This window comes from Tiliqua scincoides, chromosome 6 (genome assembly GCF_035046505.1).
Source record: "Tiliqua scincoides isolate rTilSci1 chromosome 6, rTilSci1.hap2, whole genome shotgun sequence".
Taxonomy (NCBI): Eukaryota; Metazoa; Chordata; class Lepidosauria; order Squamata; family Scincidae; genus Tiliqua; species Tiliqua scincoides.
The window spans coordinates 2,950,691-2,975,795 of record NC_089826.1 but is presented as its reverse complement, the minus strand read 5'-3'; the positions used below and the strand labels follow the sequence as shown (position 1 = coordinate 2,975,795).

The 25,105-nt window shown below is 48.2% G+C and overlaps 1 protein-coding gene across 2 annotated transcripts in view; it reads left to right on the top strand.

The window, feature by feature from the left end:
* The window catches only part of ATRN (attractin), a 137,620-nt gene extending 115,075 nt beyond the window's left edge, over positions 1 to 22,545 (top strand). For both annotated transcript variants that reach the window (XM_066632160.1, XM_066632159.1), the window contains exons 27-29: positions 6,134 to 6,241; positions 15,346 to 15,460; positions 15,655 to 22,545. In XM_066632160.1, the coding sequence (XP_066488257.1) occupies positions 6,134 to 6,241; positions 15,346 to 15,460; positions 15,655 to 15,779 (348 nt within the window). In that variant the 3' untranslated portion in view covers positions 15,780 to 22,545. The remainder of the gene's footprint in view (positions 1 to 6,133; positions 6,242 to 15,345; positions 15,461 to 15,654) is intronic.
* The last annotated feature ends 2,560 nt before the right edge of the window (positions 22,546 to 25,105 follow it).

Here is a 25,105-nt window from a genome sequence, read left to right as displayed (position 1 = left end):
CCATGCAGGATGACCCTTTCCGTCCAGGTGTTCATGATTAGTCCTCCATTCCCTTCATTCATTCCAAAACCTGCTGAATTAATATGATGAATCCCTCTAGGTTTCAGCTGCCTGGATCAGCTCAGCCTTGGTTATTTTGCTGCAAGCACCGTTTGCCATGAAGGGGGAATTCAGCTTCTCTTCCATCCACGTTAGTGAGTTCCAGCCAAGAACTGGAATGTGCCTGCCGATCGCCCCATATTCTTGCCTGCTTTGTTCCATGCCTCCAACCAGGGAGTGCCATGACATCCTTCTAGTGAATGTAGAAACTCTCAGCACACAGGTAGTTGCAGTGGTGCCCCTCCAGCAGCCTGAGTGCCCATTCTGTGGATCTCAGAGAGGAGTACCCACTCACCACACAGTGGGTGAAGACAGCTGGAGATTCCTTCAGGCCTGGTGACTTAACTAGGGAAATAGTTTCACTAGACATGTTGAATTTTCTGGTTCCTTTTGGTCCGTTTTGCAAAGTCCTCCCAGCTAGCACAAAAGGCAGGTAGGTTGGGGAGTGTTTCAGCCCCATCTACTGTGCACAAGTGGCAATTGCACCCTTAGTAGGCTTTTCCATCACCTGGGGTCTGGGGATAAGAATAGGCCCTCAGTTTGGCTGTACTGAGGTGTAAGAGACGACTAAACAGCCACCGGGTAGATGGGACTCGTCAGCCTGGGAAGGCAGCTCATCTGAGAGAAGGAAAACTCTGATCCCAAACTTCCACTGCCTTGTGGCTACATCCAGTTATGGAAAAGGCTTCAGGAGTCAACCTCGAGGCAAAATCCGGAGCCGGAGTCCCTGAGGCAATTCATGGCTGTACACAGTCACGTTCTGGCAACTCCTGCGACGCTGCTGGAACCAACCGTATTGGCCTCTGCCTTTCCATTGGACCATTTCAGCGATGTGGAGAGGGGGGATTTGCTGCATGGGTAACAGTCTGTCCTCCATATCTACTTTACTCAGGCTTCACGCACTGGAGAGGACACTGTTCCAGAACCACCATTCAGAGTGCGATACCATAGTCTTCTGAGACTGAAGGATGCCAACAAGGCTTTTCCATCCTGCTTTTTGCATCCAATGTCTCCTCAACTTGCTATCAGTTTTGACCCACCTTCCTTCTCCTCTTGTTAAACTGAAAATAAAATTGGTCCTATATTAACCCCTGGTCTTCCGGGTTATGGAAAGGTTCAGAGATTTGTGACTGCTGCTTTGGGGGATTCTAACCCTGGGGTTACTGTTCTCCTGAAAAAGGGGGTTGCCCAGATGACCTCCCTCTGTCTGGTCTTTACCACCTGGGCTGGCAGCGGCAGGTATATTCTAACAAGGCTTTTTCTCATTCAGCTGCTTGTCCAACATAAGAAAGTGGGGTGCAGGAAGGGGTGATTGTGCTAACTACTAGTAGCTACTTCCTTAGGCCAGCCTGCATTCTCTTGGGAATCCCCTCCTGACCAAGACAGTTAAATTCTATGCGAGATTATATTGACAAAGAAAGTGCTTAATATCTCGTAGCAAAGTAGGGCAATCAGATATTACTGTGCATTAATAGAGATTTGCAAATCTACTGTAAAGCCTGCGAGAGGGTTTCATGTGAATGCCTGTTAGGCAATTCATTTTCCTTAGCTTTGATACCTGTTAATAATCCTGCATCAATTAGGTTAGAAGTATCCATCCGTCTGTGTGCCAGTAGGCAATAGTGCTCATGGAAAAGGCTAATTCAGGAAGCTTGCATGGGGAAAATAAATTGAGTTTGCGCTTTTTTGGTACTAATTGAATCAAAAATTAATTTTTTTTGAAAAATGACATTTTGAGACATTGTTTGGTGGGGATGCTGGGCTTTTTAAAAAACAGAACCAAAACCAGCTTTTTTTGCTCTGCCTCTGGGGACTTGGAAGCATCTATGCCAGGGGTGTCAAACTCATTTCATACCGAGGACCAAATGGCATTCATGATGCCTGCTGAGGGCTGGAAGTGATGTCATTAGGCAGGAAGTGATGTCATTAAACAACTCATAACCAAAAATAAGCACTTTTTCTCACTTAGGAATTCATTAACTACAAATGACAGAAGAGAAAACACACAAATCGTTATCATACTTCAAGATATGGGAAAGCCCAATTTTCGTGGGGGCTGCCCTTTTAGCAGTAACACCTCAGCACTGCTCAGCAGTTGAGAGCCTGAGGGCTGGATAAAAAGCTTACGCGGCCGCATGTTTGACACCCCGATCTATGTCTTTTCTCTAGAAAGACTATTGTGCTAGCTCTGTGGCTCCTAAACATTTAGAGGCCCTAGAGGCAGCTCTCTGATTCATAAATGCCAAATGGGTGGGACTATAATGATGATTGGGCAGCAGTGCTCCTCTCCCCCCCCCAAGTAGCAACTTACATAAGAAGAGCCCCTCTGGATCAGGCCATGGCCCATCTAGTCCAGCTTCCTGTATCTCACAGCGGCCCACCAAATGCCCCAGGGAGCACACCAGACAACAAGAGACCTGCAAGGCCTCCTGGGAATTGTAGTTTAAGAACATAAGAACAGCCCCACTGGATCAGGCCATAGGCCCATCTAGTCCAGCTTCCTGTATCTCACAGCGGCCCACCAAATGCCCCAGGGAGCACACCAGATAACAAGAGACCTGCAAGGCCTCCTGGGAATTGTAGTTAAGAACATAAGAACAGCCCCACTGGATCAGGCCATAGGCCCATCTAGTCCAGCTTCCTGTATCTCACAGCAGCCCACCAAATGCCCCAGGGAGCACACCAGATAACAAGAGACCTGCAAGGCCTCCTGGGAATTGTAGTTTAAGAACATAAGAACAGCCCCACTGGATCAGGCCATAGGCCCATCTAGTCCAGCTTCCTGTATCTCACAGCGGCCCACCAAATGCCCCAGGGAGCACACCAGATAACAAGAGACCTCATCCTGGTGCTGCCCCTTGCATCTGGCATTCTGACACAGCCCATTTCTAAAATCAGGAGGTTGCACATACCCATCACGGCTTGTAACCCATAATGGATATTTCCACCAGAAACTTGTCCAATCCCTTTTTAAAGGTGTTCAGGCCAGACACCATCACCACATCCTGTGGCAAGGAGTTTCACAGACCAACCACACGCTGAGTAAAGAAATATTTTCTTTTGTCTGTCCTAAGCCTCCCAACACTCAATTTTAGTGGATGTCCCCTGGTTCTGGTGTTACATGAGAGTGTAAAGAGCATCTCTCTATCCACTTTATCCTTCCCATGCATAATTTTGTATGTCTCAATCATGTCCCCCCTCAAGCGTCTCTTTTCTAGGCTGAAGATGCCCAAACGCCGTAGCCTTTCCTCATAAGGAAGGTGCCCCAGCCCCGTAATCATCTTAGTCGCTCTCTTTTGCACCTTTTCCATTTCCACTATGTCTTTTTTGAGATGCGGCGACCAGAACTGGACACAATACTCCAGGTGTGGCCTTACCATTGATTTGTACAACGGCATTATAACATTAGCCGTTTTGTTCTCAATACCTTTTCTAATGATCCCAAGCATAGACTTGGCCTTCTTTACTGCGGCCGCACATTGGGTCGACACTTTCATTGACCTGTCCACCCCCCCCCAGGATCTCTCTCCTGATCTGCCACAGACAGCTCAGAACCCATTAGCCTGTATGTGAAGTTTTGATTTTTTGCCCCAACGTGCATGACTTTACACTTACTTACATTGAAACGCATCTGCCATTTTGCTGCCCATTCTGCCAGTTTGGAGAGATCCTTCTGGAGCTCCTCACACATGTCTGGTCTTCACCACTCGGAAACGTTTGGTATCGTCTGCAAACTTAGCCACCTCACTGCTCACCCCTGTCTCCAGGTCATTTATGAAGAAGTTGAAGAGCACCGGTCCCAGGATAAGATCCTTGGGGCACACCGCTTTTCACCTTTCTCCATTTAACTTTTTAACTTTTTTAACTTAACTTTTAACTTTTTAAACTTTTTAACTTGTTTAACTTTTGATGCACATAGCTGAATCTGCCCTGCTAGTTTTGCGAACCACCAAAAATTGAGTCACAACCCACTGGTGGGTCCTGGACTCACAGTTTGAGAACCACTGTACTAGCTAATGACACTACATCACATTTTTTTAGAGACACAAAATGTGGCTGGCAGGTGTCAGCTGCCAGAAAAATCTCTAAGGGCTTGGGAACCCTAAGTTTGCCCAGCATCCTGGGAATATTCACCTCCTTGCAGTAGAACGAGCTCTCCTTATTTCTGGTACATCTATCAGGGCAGCTTGCTCTCTCTGTGTGTGTGTGTGTGTGTGTGTGTTTTAAACAGCTATTAGACAAAGCGTTTTATGATAGCTAAAGGGCACAATTACTGCAGCAACAACCCAGCAATCTGTTTCACACTTTCTTCAGCTTGCAATCTGCTGAGCATCTTTTAAAGTAGTCATTGGAAATGTAAGGTCTGGCACATGAGCCTGAGTTTCCAGGCTGTTTCTTGGGTGGCGGGTTGTCTGTAGAACATAGACCTAAAGTTCCTGTGGTAAAATGGCACCCTTATTTTCGGGTGCAATTGTTACATTATTTGAGACAATTTCTAAAGTAGACTAGTGTGTTTATGTGTGCCTAGGAAGCAGAAAGCTCAAGCCCTTCTGCACCCCGAGTCAAAGTAATAAAGCAGGATTTTCAGTTTGGTTTTTAAAAATAGTGAAAAATGCTGTGGTCTCATACAGTTGGGGTTCACTGAGTGAGAGCCACATCTCCCTAACTAGATGTAGTTCACTGCTAGGGGGAGCCCAGACTTTACTAATTCATCTTCCTTCCCTCTTACATGTTTGTCTTAATAGAGTGCTGGTCCACTCATGATCCCCACTGATTTTGCATGCCATTCACTGATTTTTAATGCCATCCCATTCTGTGATGGGCAGTTTGCACATTATAGTAGGTTCCCACACTTGACTTGCTTGTGTGTACAGCTCTAGTGGGGCTGATGGTCTCCTGATCCAGGAATGTGGCTTGCTTGCACAATTTGGAGTGTGTGTGTGTGTTGCTCCAGTTCAAAGATCTGCACCTGGAATCTTATTGACCTGCTCCTTTTTCACATGTTTGTGAAGAAGAGGAAACCTACTGCCAGTATCCCTTTCTGTATCTCCTTCCAGTTCATCCTGGGTAAGGGTGAGGTTCAGCCAAGTGCCAGTGTTGTTGGGTTTGGGTGGAAGATGCTAGGAAGTGAGAAATTGAGCCAAACACCTGCCTCGTGAATTCTCATTGCCAGTGCCTTTTTGGCTCTGTTCTTGTTCTGGGCCTTGAAGGGCTTGGTGGACCCATCAGTGGTGCATAATTGCTGTGAACCTTGAACACTCCCAGAGTGCTTGGTAATGTGGTGTGCGTGAATCTGATGGGTTTTGGCACTTGTTGACCTGGCACGACCAGCTCTGCATGCAATAACTCAGCCCCGCTGTCCTTCATGATCTTTTGTCAGTGTGGTGCATCAGCCCTGCAAGCTAGTGGAGGTGTCGTGATTTCTTAACCTTTCAGTCCTTTAATGGTGGGGTGAAAATGAAACTGGAAATGAAAGATGTGCAGGGTGCCTTTTCCCTGCAGGGGCTATTGGGACCTGTAGTTTAGTGCAGTCCAAGCCAGGAAATGGTCTTCAGTTGAGGACTGGAGTGCCCTGAGCCTTCACCACCATTGCCACTTCCCCCTGACCCAAGCTACGTTTTTCTGAGTCCTCTTAGGAAGGGGAGCTGGCAACGGAGGGGACTTGGAATGCCCAAACCTCACTGCTTCTGCAACAAACTTCTGGGTGCCTTAAGTGGGGATGATGAGAGGAGGCGGTGAAGCTGGACTGCGTAATGATCAATTGATATGATTGCTAACAGATCCCCAGCAGTTTGCAAATGTTTGCTTAGAATGTGCACAAATCTCCAAGACCTTTCAGACTGAGCTGGGAAGTTCATGTATCCCTCCTCCTCAAGCATCCCCCTTCTGCGTCAGGCTTATTTCTTGCTGGGTCTTCTTGGCACAGAGGTAGGCCCTGGTTCTCATTTCCTCCCGTCTGCTTCAAATCTCATAACTGTCTGTGACCCTGAATGTGTTGGGCCACTATATTAATGTCCCTGCCTTTCTTCACCAGCAACTGCTTCGGGAGATGCAGCAGATGGCCAGTCGCCCCTTTGCCTCCATCAACGTTGCCTTAGAAACGGACGAGGAGCCCCCTGATCTCATTGGAGGGAGCATCAAGGTGAGGGGTTTTCCTATAGGGGGGCTGTTTCTGTCCTGAACATGGACAGATTTTGTGTCGCTTGACCAGGATTGGGCTGGGTGAGGGAGGAAGGGGTGAAGCTGCATCGGGAGTCTCACCGCAAAGCAGCCGTAAACATTGGCAGCCCAGCAGGCCTTGTTTTTGATCTCGTTTTTTCCTCCAGGCTGCTCGTTTGTGTCTTTCAGGTTACGTTGGTTTAAATAAAAGTTGCAGTTCTTTTTAAAAAAGATTTTTTTATGCCTTGTAATCAAAGAGGATACAGTTTTAATGCGGCAGAACAGTTGGTTGAAAATAGCTGTAGGTGCTGCTAATAAAACCTGTGTAAAGTCTTTCAAGGGGGGAAAAAAGACTAATTGGCTAGGTGTTCTCTCTGTATCGCTGGGATACAAATGTTTGCAACAAAAGGTGATGCCAGGAATGGGGGTGGGGGGGGGATCATCACTCGCAGCACTGCCCTGGTCTGCCATTCCTGGTGAAAGGGGCAGTGGCCCCCTGGATACAAGATCTTGGATATCAAGATCTTGGGAGGGTGGGTTCATGTTCCTACTTGGCTGCCACCATCAGACAGTCTTTTCCTCGCTGCTGTAGTTCTCCAAGCGAGCACACAAAGCTTTCCCAATATCACCTGCTTCAGTCTTCCTCAGTCCTGCTCCATCCTTCCTTCCTGGTCTTCAGCTCCCTGAGTTCCTTGCTAGCTGATGCTGCTGAGCCTTGCTCTTCTATGAACAAAGCACATGTTCTGCTCTACCACTTGACTGTGACCTCCTAAGAAGTGAAGCGAGCAGCTGTCCCTGCTCACCTATGAATCTTACTGGGTAGCGTTAGGCAAAATTCCCTCTCAGTCGTGTTAAGTTGAATAAGCTATTCAGAGCTCCTTGAATAAAGGGTGGGCCACAAGTGTGACAAGTCCTCATTGGTGAGGCGTGTGTCTTGCGGGGGGGTTCTTTGCCCCAGTTTTTACTTGTTTAGTGGGGGACTGAGCTGCCTTTATTCATGGGAGCTGTCAAGGTGGCCCAACAGCATGTGAACAGGAACATCTGACTCATGTAGAAACTGTGCCATGCTATGCTGCGATGCTCAGAGTCCTGGGCTTAAGCACCGCGGGCTATAAACAGTTCAGACTGCTGAGGGCTACTTTCTGTTTCACTGACTGGCTGGGAAAAACTGTGCAAGCAAGAAATCCCATGAATCCCTCTGCTCTAATCCATCTTCATGGTGCTTTATACTAAGTGGAAGGGCAGGTCTCTGCCCTGAGGTGCTTACAGTCTAGGCATTGCCATTGGGAAGGAGCTGCATCTCAGTGGCAGAACCTCTGCTTTGCAAGTCCCGTCTCAGTCCCTGGCAGCATCTGCAGACTCTCTTTGCAACCCTGGAGAGTAACTGCCATCTGCTGACCCAGTGGGATTGGTGATCAAAGTCAGCTTCAAGAGCTTTGGATGTTCCCACCGTGAGTGAGCAGGCAAGCTGCCCTACTCAGTGGACTCTCCTTCTAGAGGGAGATGACAGGCCTGGCCTCTGTTTCGTTGCCTCAACAGTGGGGAAGGACTTTGGTGTTTCCCATAAGGGGACAAGAGCCCTTGGTGTGCTGAAGATGCCTGCTGTGCTTCCCTGCTACATTCCTGTTTGCTTTCATTTGGTTTTGTTTTGGGGGGAGCACCCCAACAGGGACCTGCAGCCTGAACCACCCAAGCCTCGGGTTTCTAAGCTCAGTCTTGTGCTTGGGGTGCAGAGATTGCTAGAGGTCCAAGTCCCTAACTGCGCCCCCCTGGGTGAGCCTTGGTGCTGGCCCTCCTCCCCTCTCCGTCTTGCCTCCTGCTGCACCTCCTGCTCCTGCCTCCATTCTGCTCCTCCTCCTGGGGCATAATGATAAGCTGCTGCCTTTCCTTTGCACCCCTCCCCTCCCAAACAGGGCGCTGAGAGAACTGTGCATATGTTCGTCATTAATATGGAAACAGATACAGCTCTTGTTGAATACGAAGCAGGGTTAGGGAGTTCATGAATGTACAAGCTATTAAAATTCTCCTCTAACTTTTCATGAAATCCGTGACTTAAACCGAAGTGACATGACTTGAGGGGGTGGGGGGATCATTTGCCCGTCTCTCCTCAGTCAGTGGGAAACGAGCATCCCCGCAGGACCCCTTTGGTTTCCCTGACTTGGCTTGTTTTGTAGGCAAAGGGGGGAAGCTGCTCATGGTAGAGTCTCCTATGCAGGCCCTGCAGGTTTCTTTTCACATGACAGCTTTATTCATAAATGATCTCTCTGTAGGGGAGCTATATGGGAGTCCAGGTCTTGGACAAGCTCTGAGGCAGGCTGCAGGGAGGGGCACACCAGGAATCTGATCAAAGAGGTCAGAGACAGCAGGCATGGTCAAGACATTGTGGGACTGAGTACAGGACTGGGTTGGGGAGGATCAGAAAGGCTAATGGAAGCTCTCCTGACTGAGGGTGGGCTAGTGGTTGGGTACTGGATCATGCAGGCAAGGGACAAAAGGGCCAGAGACAGAGGAAACAGAGAGGTGCTTGGGTCATATATCAGTTGAAGCAAGGCAGCCTGTGCTGCTGCTTCAGACAAATTGCTCGTACTGAGGAACTAAACCTGGAACAGCAGCTATTAAACTGAGCTAGTCTGACTCTATTGGTTCCTCAGGTCACCTAGGCTGTCAGGTTGCAGTACCGGCTCTGGCCATGGTAAAGGTGGCGCTGCAGTCTAGCGGATATCAGGCCAACTCCTTCAGCCTGGGAGCTGCCCTGGTGGCAATGAACCTTGTGCCCAGAATCCCCAGTTTTAAGTCCCGTCCCACCCCTCACAAAGACAAAATATGTCATCAATGCTGCCTTTAGTTCTGATGCTCTGAAATGGGTTTAGAGGAAGGCAGCAAAGATGGTGCAGGATCTGGAAGTCCAGTGAGGAACTTGTTATGTTTGGCCTAACATAGCAGAGAGGTTTCTGTGTATGCAGCTGGTCCAACTGTTGGGTCTCAGGCTGGTGAACGCTTTTATGGGCAGGACCAGTGTGTTACCTGGGGCCTGGAAATGAAGAGCCTGTCAGTGCTAGTGGCACGGAATAGTGTCATGTGCTCTGGTCAACATGGACCACTCACATTCTCTGGGTGCAACCGTTTCCAAGCTACTTTTAATGGCAGTTCACCCAAAGTGCACTAGTCCAGTCTGAACTCAGCTGAGACATGTGCCAGCATCAGTTCGAATTCACTGCTTCAGTAGCACAGCTTGTTGGTGGGAGAAGCAGCTGCAAATCCTTCAGGGCATCAGAACATAGGATGAGCCCTGCTGGATCAAATCAAGGCCCAACTCGTCCAGCTTTCTGTATCTCACAGTGGCCCCCCAGATGCCTCAGGGACACATGGCAACAAGACATCTGCATCCTGGTGCCCTCCCTTGCGTCTGGCATTCTGAGGCAGCCTACTTCTAAAACCAGGTGGTTGCACATACCCATCATGGCTTGTAACCCGTGATGGACTTTTCCTCCAGAAATCTGTCCAATTCACTTTTAAAGGCATCTTGTCCAAATACCATCACCACATCCCATGGCAAGGAATTCCAGACTACATGCGAGGTGTATAATTTTTTTTTTCTGTCTGTCCTAACTCTCCCGACATTCAATTTTAGTGGATGTCCCCTGGTTTCTGGGGTTGTGTGAGAGGGAGAAGAACATCCCCCTATCCACTTTATCCATACTCTGCATAGTTTGGCAGTGGTCAAGATCTTGGTGTAGTAGGGAAACCTGGTGATCAGGGTGGACCAACCAGCTCTCACTTCTTTTGCAGAGCCCTGGGGCCTTCAAAGCCTCTTTGCTCAGCAGCAGAGCTTTTAGGAAAGCCATTCAGTGCCTCCTGAGAATTTGCCTGCCTGCTTATCCTTGCTCAACCTGTCGCTGCTTCTTCTTGCTTCATTGCTCTCCATTGCCCTGGCTGTCTAGCCTGACTGGACCCTGCAGAGACCACGGCACTGAGCGACTGACACTTTCCCATATGGAGATATTCTCTGTGCAGGAAAACATCATCTATGAATTGGCACTCAGTTGCTTGACTTAATAGTGGTATGCCAAAGAGTGGAAAATGGGCCATTTTGATCAGCAAGGGTCTCTGTTTTTCCACTTTCTGTTGTATGTGGCCAGCAAGCAGGTCAGATTAAGCTAATTCCATCCCAGGCTAATGACTTGCAGCTGGGTTCTTATTGTAGCAGCATTTTCAATTAGCCTGTTTCCTGCAGTGCAGAAGGAGGAGGAGGAGGAGGGAGGACTGTTTACCCAGTTGGAATGACGTGTCGCTGAACCAATGGAAGGGGGTGACTTGTGTGCCGCGCACCCCCTCTTTGTATTCCTTGTATTTCCTATGGGCAGCCATTTTAGTTTGCCAAAAGACACATCCACCTGTCTTTTTCTGCACGTGAAACATCTTATCCGCTTGTTTTAGATAGCAGTGAAATAGCTTTAGAGGCAGAGGTGCTTGGAATCAGATTTTGAGCCGAGTTTTCCTTTGTCCAGTTGTGCCGAGAAAAATCTTGTTGCTTATTTAAAAGATATTTTATACTCTGCATAAAATGAGTGAACTATTTTGGGCTTGGGATTGATGGTATTATAATGTATGTGGCATTGAGGATTGGTTGCTTTCCTCCCATCACTCCTATCACTGGCCCATGAAAGTAACATTTGCAGTTTCGGAGGAAATACTGTCTTGGGTGAAGTGCACCATATCTCGCAGTATTTACGTTGTCCTGTAGTCTTAGACCTTGAAGTAACCAGAAGGTCACAGAGGCTGAACTAGTGTTGCAAGTTAAGTGCCTCCAACAGGTGAAGAAAAGGCCCGCAGGCAGGTAGACTGGCGAGAGCTCCTGATGATTCAGGCAAAGTCAGAGTTGGTAACAGACTTTCAACAATCCTAGGGAGCAGGGATGCCTGATTTCTCCTTCATTTTCTCTGCTTCCCACGTATAAGTAATTGCCAAAATCTTCCATCCGTGCAGATCTCTTTTCCTCCTCACAACGCCCTTCTCAGTCCTGTTCCAACTTTCAGCCACATCCCACACCCCTTTGAACTACGTTATCAAAGGCGGCCTGCATCTTTGTCTTGGCCCCCCCCTCCCTGTGGGGGCGCCTCTCTTGCTCTGCTCTCCCCTCTGCCTGGTGCCTGGAGTACTACAACAGCAGCCCAGGGAGGACCTCTTTTTCCAGGCAGAAGGGAGCACAGGAGAGATTGAAACCTGGTTTCCACTGTCCTTGCCCTGCTGTCAGGTACACTTCCAGGGAGGGAGGGGACAGGGCCACAAAGGGTTGTCTGGCATCTGTGAGGAGCCAACTCCAAAAATGGTCACAGAGCCAAACTTGAAAGGGTTTGAGGTATTTCAGTTGGGGGGGGGGAGCAAGCATCATATTCCTGACTCCTCAATTCAGACTTGCCCTCCATCACTAATCATAAATTCTCTTCCTCCCCCTTCGTTTTCTAGGCCTCCCTGGGTGGTCTTATGGAATGAAGCTAACAAGCTGCAAAGATCACTTTTTGCTTGTTGCAAGCTGTGTCTGGACAGGTGTTGGGTTGGTGCTGCGACAAGAATAGGCGAGCTTGTGAGAGCAAGAGTAGACAGTGACCCATCCTATTCCACGGGTGCCTCTGCTGGTGCTCCTTTGCCTTTTAATTCTCAGGCAGGAGTGCGCTGGCCTTTGAACACATGGCAGGGACAGAGTTGCCTGCCGTGAGGAGCCAGAGATTAGGCGGGCAGCTGAGGTGTGCTGAACGGATTAGCTCTGCTAAGATTTCATGTTATTCTCAAAGGCTGCTTGGTGGCCAGAGGAATAGGAAGAAACAAACCTTTTCTCTTTAATGAAATTATTTCTAGCTAACTTAGTAGGGTTTGGAGTCAGAAGGTGTTTGCTTTCTTAGGGGAAGTGAATCTGGCATTCTGTAGGTTCAGCAACTTGGTGGGGTGCATTGGCTGTGCCTGCCTCTCTTCAGAGGGTGAGTTCAGCTCACAGACTGTTAGGAAATGTCCCTATTTTATTCTGAGGGGATTTTCCTGTTTCTCTGTGGAATTCTGTCATGGCTTGGGGTACTTCCCCCCCTCCACTGCCTTGTGCTAGCAAAGCTTCAGAGTTACTTTGCTTGTGTCATGTGCACAGCACTTCCTGTTGGAAGCCGGGAATGTCTCGGGTTGCTGCTACCTGCTCTCCAGGCAGAGATCAAGTTTCAAGGGGATTGGACAAGTGACCTGTCAGCTGGCACTCGTCCAGTCTGAGGGGAGCATGACATCATTCCAGCCGAGAAAGAGCAGCAGTCCTGGACTGAAGCTTTCTTTTCTTCCTCCGGCTCCAGCCAGGGGAGCTCTCCAGGCCCCGCTCTCTGTGATTGTGACTGTGTAGGTAGAGTCATCAGGCTTTGTTTATTTTAGAATTGTCTAAACCCTTCAGGCGTTTTACTGACTGCTTTTGTTCCAAGCTCATTCAAGCCTCATGGCAAGAACTCTAGCTCAGTGACCCCTGTGTGAGATTCTGCAGCATCTCAACGCTGTCTGCTGGCCGTTTGTAGGATTACAGAAATGTTTCCCAAACCAGTTCAGGGGAGCCACGGGGTACTGATGGTCAGTGACCAAGTAGGTCAAGGGAGCTGCCAGTCAAAAAAGTTTAGGAACCACTGGATTACAGAACTAGCACTTGGCAATTATGTGGTTGTATCATCTCCTTTTTTCTTTTATTAGTCTTTAATAGACCTTTTATGTTTTTACTCTGACTTTGCCTAGTCCCTGGTAGAGGAAAATCAGTGGATTGTCACATCTCCGCACTATGCAGGCACTTTTGTGATTTTGATAGAGACCACTGAGGTTCATATTGCTGGGGGGGGAGGTGTTTTGTCCAGGGACCCCCTCTGGCTTGCCTCCTGGACTGGTGGCAGCAGATTCAAACTACTAAAGCTTTTCCCTAGGAAGCTGCGTGTCCCAATAAGAGGAAGAGAGGGGAATGGGAAGGGAATGAGTGTGCTAACCACTAGGCATCACTACCATAGTTCTCAGCTCCACTGTTTCAAACTAGCCCTCCCCTAATCAGTGGTAGTTAATCAGTGTAAAGTACAGCTTGCTGCCTTGTCCAACAGAAATGAAAATATAATGAAAAAAGTTTGCAAGCCTCGTGTGCTAGAGGTTGTTGCTTGAACTGCTTCCTTCCTCCCACCTCTCCTCCATCTTTCTCTTTTCTGCTAGCACCTTCCTTTGGTTCTTCAAACACAGGGTGTTGGGGGGCAGTATTGTTCGGAGGAGAGCCTCAACGCTGGTTAGTTGTTGCCATGTTAAATGTGACCTTCATAAAACTCTTTTTTTTCCTTAAAGTGGAAGGATTAGAGCCTCAGCACTGCCGAGCTGACTTTCTTCTTTTTTTTCTTTCCTTCCTTTAAGAATGCAGCTAACCCCCCTCTGCTGGAGGGGGGGTGGGGGAGATTTGTACATTGTCATTCTGTTGGCAAGCTGGAAGCCACCATGGGCGATGTATGACTTGAAGATGGCCTGGCACTGTGTGTCCATTAGTTCTAGTAATTGAGTTCTGGCAGAATATATGGGGCAAGTTTGTTCTCTGCTGCTTTTGTAAGAAAGGAATTATTTTGAACTTTAGCAACTCTGTGGGGAGCATGGACGCCAGGACACAGGTGGTTGCAAATACCAGCCTCACTCTGCAGAGACTAATCCATCAAGGTTTTTGTTATCCGTTTTAATGCTAGAGATGTGTAAAAGCCCTCACTTTGGTTTTCTTCTCTGTTGTTGCCTTGTTGGGTCGATGTAGACGTCCATTCACTTCATGTTAACTTTGGTTTCTTCTCCCTTTCTTGTAACACTTTTAGTCAGTTGAGCTTTTGTTTGGCCCATAAATACAGTGCTGCTGTTTCATGCCTAATGAACTGGCCAATAATTACTTGGTTTAGGACAACATAAAAGGAATTGGCTCGAAGCTGCAACTTCGTAATCAACAGAAAACCACCAGTCACTGAGCAGAGCAGCGTCCCTTTGAAAAAGGCCTCTCTCCTGCTTTCTCGCATGGAATGGGAGTCTGAGTAGTAATGGGGAGGTTCTCAGCTACTTTTTGTGGAAAAGGCGCTGCTCTTTGTAATGGATGTCCTAAGGCTTAACTCGATGCACACTGAGTGTGCCTCAGGTGAAAAAGCCAGAACTTACTGGAGTATCAAAGAGGTTTCCAGACGAGGAAGCATTTCAGTCTGTACAATGCCACACAAGAATGGGTTTCCTTGAAGAAATGGCCTTGGATGGAAGGAGCTGCTTTGTAAGTTGGTGTCAGTCCATTGGGTCTGTCTACCCTGACTGACAGCAGTTCTCCAGGGTTGCAGGTCACCGTCTTTCCTAGTCCTCATGCCTAAGACTCATTTCTAAATATTGGAGACCTGAGTTGTGATGCTCCCAGTTCAGTAGTGCAGCTGTCAGGTTGGGTCACTTTCCCCTTGTGGGAGAAGACAGATGCAGGACTGCGCAGCTCTTCCTTCTCTCTGTCCTCTGTTGTTGCTTCCCCATTTTCTCCATGCGGCTTCTTTGACCTTCTGTTTCTTTGCTTTTCTCTTTAGGATGTGATGCAAAAATCTCTTTTTGTCATCCTTGACACCCTTTACCAGCCTCATTCTGTACTTGAGTCTTCCTGACACGTGCAAGCTGTGCTTATACACTTTTCCTTCTTGTACATGCAACTCTTTCTTATTCTTCAGTCTGGTTTCCTTCGACATCTCTCAGCTTCTCTTTTTATTGGAACAACCCGCAATTGTGCCTTTAGAGTCTCATTAAAAAAAAAATAATCTCAGCAGCCTTGGACTTCTGGAAAGGCGGGGTATAAATGTCTTAAATAAATATAATTTTGTGAATGTCTGTTTTCTGCACTTGTTTGGGCCAGGTGTGCGTCCTTGAAGTGCGGAGGAAACTGTGCTGTGGTTTGGGTTTCTTCTGTGCCTTTGGGTTGGGGGGTGCATGTTCTTCAGGGTGCAGTTCAAAGGAGTTCCTGCTCTCACTGCAAAGTGGACACCATCTGATGTCACTGTCACACACACACTCTTCACCCTGACCCTCTTTGGTTGTGTTTCACTGTAGACGGTCCCCAAACCCATCGCACTGGAGCCCTGTTTTGGGAACAAAGCAGCCGTCCTCTCTGTGTTTGTGAGGTTGCCACGAGGCCTCGGAGGAATCCCCCCACCAGGGCAATCAGGTAAGCAATCTGTGATCCACTCCTAGCTTGTCACGTCTCTGTTGTTCCACGTTTCACGTCTCCTGCGGGTGTTACTACTATACTACACACCAACATCTGAAGGGGTCCTGCTAGTTATTTGAGGGGTGTGGCGGCCTTGGGTGGGACTCCCCGTCCTGCTTTTCTCCTGTAACATCTCCCATTTCTTGCTCCAGGCCTCGCAGTAGCCAGCGCTTTGGTGGACATTTCACAACAAATGCCTATCGCCTACAAAGAAAAATCGGGAGCGGTACGAAATCGCAAACAGCAGCCTCCAGCCCAGCCTGGAACCTGTATTTGATGCATGGACATCAGAACTGCCTCTTTAGGGTTTAAACACAAGGGATTACTGGGGAGGAGGAGGAGGAGAAGGACAAAGACTGTGCGAGGTTTGTGCCCCGAAGGAGACACTGCAGCGCCTGGGTGCTGTTTCTGGGAACACCCAGCCCTTTCTCTGGCCTTCGGCATCATCTCCACGGGCTTTGGTTTGCCATCTACTCCATCTGAGGTTTGCTGGTCCTGTCATCCGTCACAGCTCCATCTTCTTCAGCAGTTCTCTCCTTCCACTCAAAGGCCATTTGTTGCCAGCACAGCAGCATCCGTCTCCACCACTGAAGGTCGGCGGTGATAAGGAAGAGCCACACGAAGACAAAGAACTCTGGGCTTTTATACGTGGAAAGTGCTTTGTGGTACTTGAATTTCTTTTTCCTAGGTTGTACGAGAGAAGATGCAGCACTTAACGGATAATTTTTAGCCCTCACTGGATAAACCCCAGGATTTAAGGAGAAGCTAACTCAATTTCTGCCAGGCACCTGGTGGCTGTAAAAATTCTATTTATTTCTATCTTATTTAGAGCTCTCTTCCAAACACAATACATACATTGGGTTGGATTATGTGTGTAGCTTTATTTTCTTCTGCCTGATCCTATTAAAGCTAAGGATGGAGTTGAGTACAGTTGAATACGGTACTTTGCTTCCTGTAAAAGTATCTTCTCTGGAAGGATTCGTGTTTTTCAGGTTGATCTGCATGGTGCTTATGTGCACGCATGTCCTGAGGTTTTAACTAGAACTAGGGAGCGAGGGAAGGGGTCCAGCTAGGCTCTTGCATGTCTGCCTTCCAGAGTTCCTCTTTCACCCTGGGCAATCTACGGCCTTTCTTTTCTCTTGAGATTTGGCTGTCAGCCAGTGGGAGATGTGAAGACACTAACCTGCTTTTGGAAGGGGGAGCAAATGGAGATGCCAGGCAAGACTGGAGTTCAGCCGCTGCAGAGATACCAGTGTTGTGTCTTGATGCAGTGGGCCCGCCTTTGTCCTCTGCAGCAGGAGTGCTAGCTTTCCATCTCTGAGTCTTCCTGCTGTCCCTTTTCTTTATACTTCCTCAGGCAACTCCAGCTGTTGCGAGGGCAACTTTCTGTGCTCCGGAGGCGGGACAGTCAGGAGTGGCTCCTTCATTTGAAAACCTCAGGTTGACATTTTTTTCCCATGCCTGTGGATGAGCTCCTGCATTGGCTGGGCGTACTTCTGTTCACTGCAGAAATAGATCCAGTGAGAGGCCATGATGAGGAGTCAGGCCAGTACTCTGCAGTGTTGCTTTCTAGGGAAAAGGTGGCTGTCTGTCTGTCTGTCTGTCTGACCTTTAGCAGTGCCCCTTTAACGCCCCAGTTTTGGCTGGCGCTGCAGATGCAGAGACGCGTCCCTCAGTTTGCCTGTGATTCATTTGGGATGTTTCCAACTTTGTGTGTTCTCTGGGAATGTGGAGTTTTGTGAACTGGCAGGAGCGGGTCTCGGAGAAACAGGAAATCTCAGCTTGGTGTGTGTTACGTTGTCATTCCAAGTCAGGCAGGTGTTGCAGCGTTGAAATGTGTTAAAGTTGTTATAACTCAGGTTTCACTTGCTCTTAGCACCCCACCAGTTCTGTCTGGAAAGCATCTGCATGTGTGTTTGGAAGAGAGCAGCACAGCTTCCAAAAATGGGTCAGGTATAGCAAACAGATCCCTTTCTTGCTTAAAACCACATTCAACTTACAAATGAACCGTTGATCGTGGTTTGACAATGCGTGTGAACCCCGGCCATTGAGGGTCATGGGAGTCACTCCAAGAGCTATAGCAGAAACCGTATTGTGGTTGCGTTCTCTCATTTTAAAGCTCTCCACTAGCTCCAGTGCATGCACATGCACAAAGAGAACAGCCCTGTCACTGTAGTCTTGTGACCACTCCACAACCGGCTCTCCCTGATGCTGTACTGATTGATTTTCAAGCACCCTTGTGTGGGCAAGGCATTGCTGGATCAGGGCAACTGTAGGGAGATGAAACTACATCTTACGCTCAGCATGGGGCCGCCCTCCCAAAATGTCTTCTTTGTTGCATTCTCTCCTGCCCCCTTCCCTTGTGTAAGTCCACTTGCATCACTTGTTGTTCTGCCAACATTTCTCCACCAACAGCAGCCAATGATGTACCTCCCAGCCTTGTTCTGCATGTAACAATGTTCACCTTAGAGGGGTGAGGAACAGTGGTCCTTGTTTTCTGTTTGGGGGAGGGCTAAACACAGAGATGTTGGTTTTGGTAGCATCAAGTGCAATGTGTGGTGCTGTTGTAAGGCTAAACTGGAAGACGCTGAATCTCCACTCTACCCCCTTTCCTCTGAAATGCAAACATTTCTAGGGTTTGTTATTTAAGTGGACTGTTAGGGAGGACTAGAATTCTTGGGGAGGAGGGTGTAGTTGTGCCAATTAGAAAGTGGTTTGTATCCCATCAGTAGGTGGACCAAATCCTTTTGATCACCTTTCATGATCCTTTCGTGATCACCTGTCATGAAATCATTGCCGTTGTCCGCATGAGTGAATCAGTGTTCCCTGAACACAACAGGACTGGAGAAAATGTGTGACTAACACAGCGCCTCTCTTTATGTACATTGTTTTCTTAAAGCTGCATCTATGTTGAACTGTTGGGGAGGGTAAGGAAAGAAGCCTCTTTAAGTTCACTTTAAATATGAAGTAAGGCACAAAAACGACCTCAGGTCTCGTGAAAAGAATTTGCAACTTCTTCCTTGAGTGGGAAGGACTTAGAACTTGAATTTTCCCTTCTCTAGTGTTAGAATGACCTGCGCCGGGTTATTCGCGGTGAAAGAGACCCTGAAGAATGAACTGGAACCTGCTGGCTTGCTACCTCAGTGCCCCGATACAGACCCAAGTCCATGCCTCCCTCCGCAGGCCTTCCGGGAGCCTGCACCTCCAGGAGGGAGGAATTCCCTGTGGTCTCTTTCGTTAGTACCCACCCTCTAGTGTTGGCTTTGTTTGGACACGAGGGAGGGAGTCGGGTGGGGGAAAGGCATGAAGATTTTGCCTTTCCCATCTCACTGTTCAAAGAGAACTGAAAGTCCCCACTTGAGCAGTGTTGTTGTTGCCGGCCACAAAGTGTGGATCCCCACCAAATAGACCCCTTTCAGACAACTGTCTCATTCAGAAGTTGCAGAAACCCATAGAGACACATGGATGGGGCTGCCTGGGAGTGCAAACATGCCCTGCCCTCTGCTCTCTCCATGCCTGTGATGACAGGCATCCTCCATGGGTGGTCATGAATCCCCTTCAGCAAGAATGAGGAGAGCAGGCGAGGCAAGGCTTGTGAGTGCATCAGTGCCAATGCAGGGCCTGCTAGCACACTCTTGCACTCTGCCGACCATGCTTTCCTGCGCACTCTTTTGTAATTCATTTAGACATGGAAACGTGTGTGTGTGTGTTCAGTTCACTCTGCTAAGCACGTGAGCTACATGGTAGTCAGTCAGGATGGAGCTTCCTTCCTCTTGGGCATCCTTCTCAAGCCAAGAAATTGTGTCTCTCTCATAAAGGCTGGTCATCAGCTCAGGTTCTAGGAGTGATGTTTGATTCCAGATTGTTAGTTCTCTCAAAGGGATAAAAAGTGAGGTTTTTTTTTTAAAAAAAACATTTTTTTTCCCCAGAATAATCTGTCAGTTTAAAAAAAGGTCCTCCTGCGTTGTATCTGGGGCATAAGGCTTGTATAAGAGCCTGCAGAATGTCAAGAGGTTTATCATGTCCCTAAAACTGATAGAAAATCTGAAGTGCTTTTAGATGTGTTCAGAAACTCTCTGTATGAGTTTCATCATTAACAGCTTGGGCATCTACTAAGCGTAAATGTGACCGAGCTTTTAAGCTGTCATCCTGCTCAGACAGTTGATAGTCTGCAGTGTGAAGCAGGGGAGGCTTCCCCTACTCCTCCTGCATATTTAAATTCACTGGGCAGCAACTGCTGGAAAAGGTTTCTTGCACAAGCCAGCGTCCTTGAAATCAGTTTTGATTTGTGTAGGAGCACACGGAAATGAGTGGGTTTTGTGCAAATCCCGCAGCTGATTCTAGTAGTCAATACATGTGGAGACTTTCCCGTGTGTTGGTAAAGGGGTGTGTTCTACCGAAGGGATGTCTTACATTTTCAGAGGGCTTTTGCTGAGTGGATCACTCAGAATCTGAATTGTGTGGGGTTAGTCTGTGGCTGCAACATGATTGGATGGTCCTCTAGAAAACCTGAATAGCTTAACAAATCAGCCTTTGTTCTCCTCCAGTGCATTCCCCCACCACTTCCTCATTACCGATTTCTTCTTTGGCATGTCCTGTACCTGACCGCCGTCCAAAAAACTCCTTGGTTGGTCACTTTTGGTCAGTAATGTGTGCACAGAAGGAGGCGGGTGGTGAACTTTGCAGCCTTTTGCACATTCCTCTGAGTTGTGTCGGGTCCAAATGTCTTTGTATCATAGATGCCAAAGTACTAACTCTGGTGACTGAGAATCTCTTCCCCCCCCCCCCGAATCTTCCCTGTGCATAATGTACCTGACTGTGGCAAATTGCAAACATTCCAAGAATGACAGGCTATGAAAACCCCTCTTGACAGGTTCCTCCTTCCATCTAGTCACCGTGCACATCATATTAAAAAATAAATTCCCCCCTTGGAGGCTGTCAGTGTGTGAGAATAAATTCACTTGTTTTCCAGTGCGCATTTAAAATGGCTGCCGGGGATGGGCTGAAGTGAAATGAGATTCGTGCTCAGTCAAGAAAATCAAAATAGTCCGAGACTGGCCGAGACTGTGGCTGCTGGTGAGGCAACAACTTGGCTGCAAACCCAGAAGTCCCCTTGCTTACTCTTGCCTCTGCCAGGAACCAGTAGGGTGACTCTCTCAGCCCCACACCTGCTGCTTGGGGAGAAGACCCCCTTCCTTAGGGGAATGGGAACAAAAGTGGAGCTGCAGAGGTGAGGAGCTATAGAAATGTGGTGTTTTTTAAGGAGGGGGGAGCTGCCACCCTGACGTCCTGGATATGTTCTGAGCACCTAAAACAACCTTCTGGGTTGTGTCCGTTTTCCATACATCAGCAGAAAGGGGCAGTGACACCAACAGATGTATTTCCACCTAATGGCTACAAGCCAAAGGGCCAGATCCTATCCAGTTTTCCAGGGCTGTGCCAGAGGAATGTGCGATCCATCCTGTGGTTGGGGGGGGGGGCAGTCACAGAAGCCTTACCTCTGGGCTGCATTGCAGCTGCACCAGTGCTGGAAAGTTGTATAGGATTGGGCCAAATTCTGCTGCAAGCTCATTGTTTTTGCAACCACTTCACTCTCTCTAGGACTGACAGTTGTGTCTTCATGCAGACCGCATGAAACCTTGCAGGGACACCATCCTCCTTTTGGTTGGCACATGTTGGATAGCTGCTTGAAGGTGACTCAAGTGTTTTGTTTTTAAATTCATCCTTTACCCTCTTCAACTCCTTGTTCTGCCAGGGATGTGCTTGCTTGTTTTGCCCTGAGACACGCTGCATTTCAACACACAGGTTTGATTTCCCAAGGTCCATGTAAGACTAGCCCCTTTGAATGTGGTTTGTCAGATTCACAATCTGGAATGCGGCATTAAAACAACAATTCAATGATGGCTATTTAAATATCCTCTTGGCTTCTGGGGCCTCATGGAACTTCCTTAGAAGTCTCCACAGACCTCCTATGGCTTCCCAAGAGCATGCATGTATGAATCATCCTGCTAGATCAGATGAGCTCCCCTAGTTCAACACCTGGCTTCCAGCAACGGCCATTATGATGCTGGGGAAAGCTGGAAGCATGAGAGCAGTTCCCCCCCTTTCCTCATCTGTCTCCTGCAACTGGTCTTCATGAAATGGGAACCCCGTTTGGTAGTGGTGCTAACAGCTGTCAAAATCCTCCCTCCATGCATGTGTCCAGTCTCCCAAGCCATCTCTGCTAGTGGCCAGCACCACCATAACTTCTCTCACGTCTCTCCATCTCCCCCCCCCCCCCCATTGAAAGCAGTGGCATTTAAGGCAGTCCAAACTAATCCGCAGCCAATTGCTTTCCAGGGGATTTGACTGCAACCACCTGTAGTGTCTTTATTTCCTGGAGTACATTCTTCTTTGTGTCTAGAGTACATTCTTCTAGAATGTACATTTCCTAGAGTACATTCTTCTTTGTGTCTTCCAGTTTCAAAACGTTTTGTTGTTGGAGCCCAGACCCCTTCCTGTCCAAAACCTGCTACACTATCCCAACTAGAGTGAATAAGTTAAGTCAAATAATGTGGGTCCCTTAAGAAAGGAAAGGAACTAGATCTATTTCTTTTACTGTGAAATATGTGCACAAAGCTTTCTTTTCTCTAGAGCTCTTGAACTCATTTTCTTTTCTTGTTTCTTCCGCCACAGTTCTTTTCACTGTTCTTCTGTATTTGAACCTGATCTTAGTTTTTGTTCATATGTATAATTTAGCCTTTATTGCATTCAGATGTAAATAACGAGTAAGTATTCTAAAACTATTTCATTGCTGGGGGAGGGGTGTGTGATATAAAAATACACATTTTAGGGCTGCCGATTTTTTGGTATAATTTTTTTGTATTGTAAAAAAAAACAAAAACCCACAAAAAAAACAGCCACAAGCTAAATCAAGAGCAGGAACAAGGTGGTGAAATGTGTGCATTTTAAAACAGTGATGAAAAGTGTATGTACATAAATACAAAGTAAATAATGAAGAACTTTTTTTTCCTTCCGGAATAAAAAGTAGAAGTTCTGGTTAATGGTGTTTTCTTCTTTGACCTTTAACCCCTACCCTTCCTCCTCGGTGTCTAGGGCACATTCCCAGCCCCTGTTTCCTCCTTGCAACAGCCCTGTGGGTAGACCAGACCCCATCAACCTAAAAATACCATGCAGCCATTACAGAGGTCACCTTTTGTGTAGGAAGTCTGGAAACAGGCCTTAGAGCCAGCCATGTTGGCCTATCTAAAGTCAGAATATTTCCCCACTTAATCCTCAGAAAGTGTTCCTTTTGGTGGTCTGAGAAGAGGCTTTCTGGGAAGACCAAATCCCTCTGTTTTCCTTCTTGGAAAATATCTGCTATTTGTGTTGCCAAATAAGCAGACTTGGCTGGCACCAACACAGTAATTACCAAATCTGTAATAGTCATCTTCATACTGAATCCTCCGAAGAAACCTGGCCTTGACTGAAATACCACCACTCCACTCATGGCTTTTTAGGTGTACGTCTGATGCCTGCATTATAAAACAAAAGTGGCAAAATTCTTATACAGGTTTGCTCACCAGGGACCCGGATCTGCACCTCCCACTTTAATGTGCATTCTGTGCCAAGACTAGGTCTGCTGCTAAGACATGCATGAAATGGCCCTAAATAGAATTGGTTTAGTGACTGCTCTTGCAGGGCCAGTTTCTCGTCTTCACAGCACCATTCTAGCATTTAGCTCGGACGACAACAGAAGAAGCAAGGGCCAATGTCAGGGTGGTGACAACAGAAAAAGCAAGGGCCAATGACAGGGTGGTGCCTGTCACTGCAGCCAGTGCCCAGCCTGTTTCACCAGTGTCAGCATCTTGTGCACAAACAGCCTCACCCCATAAAGCTGTGCATGTCAGATGTGGATATAAAAAGAGTGGGAGCCAAAGAAGAGAGGAATGAAAGTAAGTCCAGTCCAGATGTGATGGTATGTTCCTTTTTGCTCATGGAATTTCATAGCCACAGAGCATGAATGTGAACTCTGAAATGAATGTGAACTCTGAAACTTAAGTACTGAGTGCCAACTTTAATGCCCAAATAGCCTGCAGGATGGCCACATTCCAAGCAACCAATGAGTCAGGTAGGCTTGTTGAGGACTTCCTAGATCTGAATCCCAGCTTTCATGATCATATATACAAGGCCATCACTTCCAGGTTCTCCCCAAAGGGGAGGAGTCGCTAGCGACAGATGCGATCTTGTCTGATCTTGGAAGCTAAGCAGGGTAAGGCCTGGTTAGTACTTGGATGGGAGACCGCCTGGGAATACTGGGGGCTGTCGGCTTATACCAGAGTCTTTCGAGACTGAAGGTTGCCAACCAGTTAGCAGCTTTGGGTCCCAGCTCCTTCTCCTGTGGTGGCTCCCCTTCAAGGGATGTCATGATGTCATTGCCCCAGGTGCTGAGGCAGTGTGTTACACCTCTGCATGTACCGTATACTGTTCCCCCACTGAGCAAAGTCATGCACTAGAAATGGATCAGACTGTGCCAAGGCTGAATCTGTTACGTTAGGGATGCAGCCGGGAAAATTGGCAGAGGTTGGAGTTGGTCCAGAACCTAACCCAATGTGATGGAGCTTGGCTAAAATGTGGGTTTTGTTTTCCAATTTCCTGGTCAGGAAGTAAAATAATGGCTGATTGGCAGCCCTTGCTGTTATCCATTATGGCAGCATTCCTCAGGAGAAAACAGGGCCATGCTTATGCCCCACTCTAGCCCCACCCTCTGCAGTATCTCCACCATTGCTCGTTGTTGATGTTATGTGTCTGTCTCCTGTGCATTGTGTGTGCTTGCACAAATAGTGTGAACCGCCCACCGGACGTTTTGGGTGCTCCACCTGGGCGAGAATGACCTTTGCAGGAGGTCTGGTCTGGCTCTGATGAGCAGAGCCCGTGAGGACATCAGCACCCTTATGCGTTGGATGCCTGGTACCGCCTTGCTCTGGTCAGACCTCTTGCAGCGTTGTGGATGGCGAAGGGCCTTCTGCTGCGCTAAGATTGAAAGGATGCGCAGGAAAATCACCAGGGGCATTGGTGGCTTGGTGTCTCGCGCTGGTGGCAGCGTGGTAATGCATCTTGCAATTTTGTTCTCGCTACCTTACCTGTACAGGGGCGATGTGTGTTCATTTGTTGGAGAAAGGCGCAGGCATCTTTCTTAAGGACCTGCAGGAAGGCCTTAAGTCGCTTCTGCCCCTGTTTGGGAGTGGGGGGGTCAAGCGCTAGGCTGACCCCTCCTTGTGGCAGGTGGTGCGGGTTAGGAGGCGTGAATGGGACTTTGGCATGCACCTTCAGGCGGCATAGGCAGGGCAGAACCCTATTTCAGTCCTCAGGGGCTTGGCAGCACGAGGACGTAGACGGGGCCCTGGGCCGGGACCGCGGGGCACACCTCAGAGGCTCAGCGGCTCGAGGTGGCGCAGTCTGCGGTCTGGCTGCCTTCCCCTTAAGGGATAGACATGGATGAGACGCGCCGTCCCAGCAGCGGGGTGCGACTCGGAGTCGGGTGCATGCCCGCCTGGGGGCAGAGGTTTCTGGTACTGCCCAGAGGTCCCGACCCGCACCACGGGGGCTTTCGCTGCCTCGGAT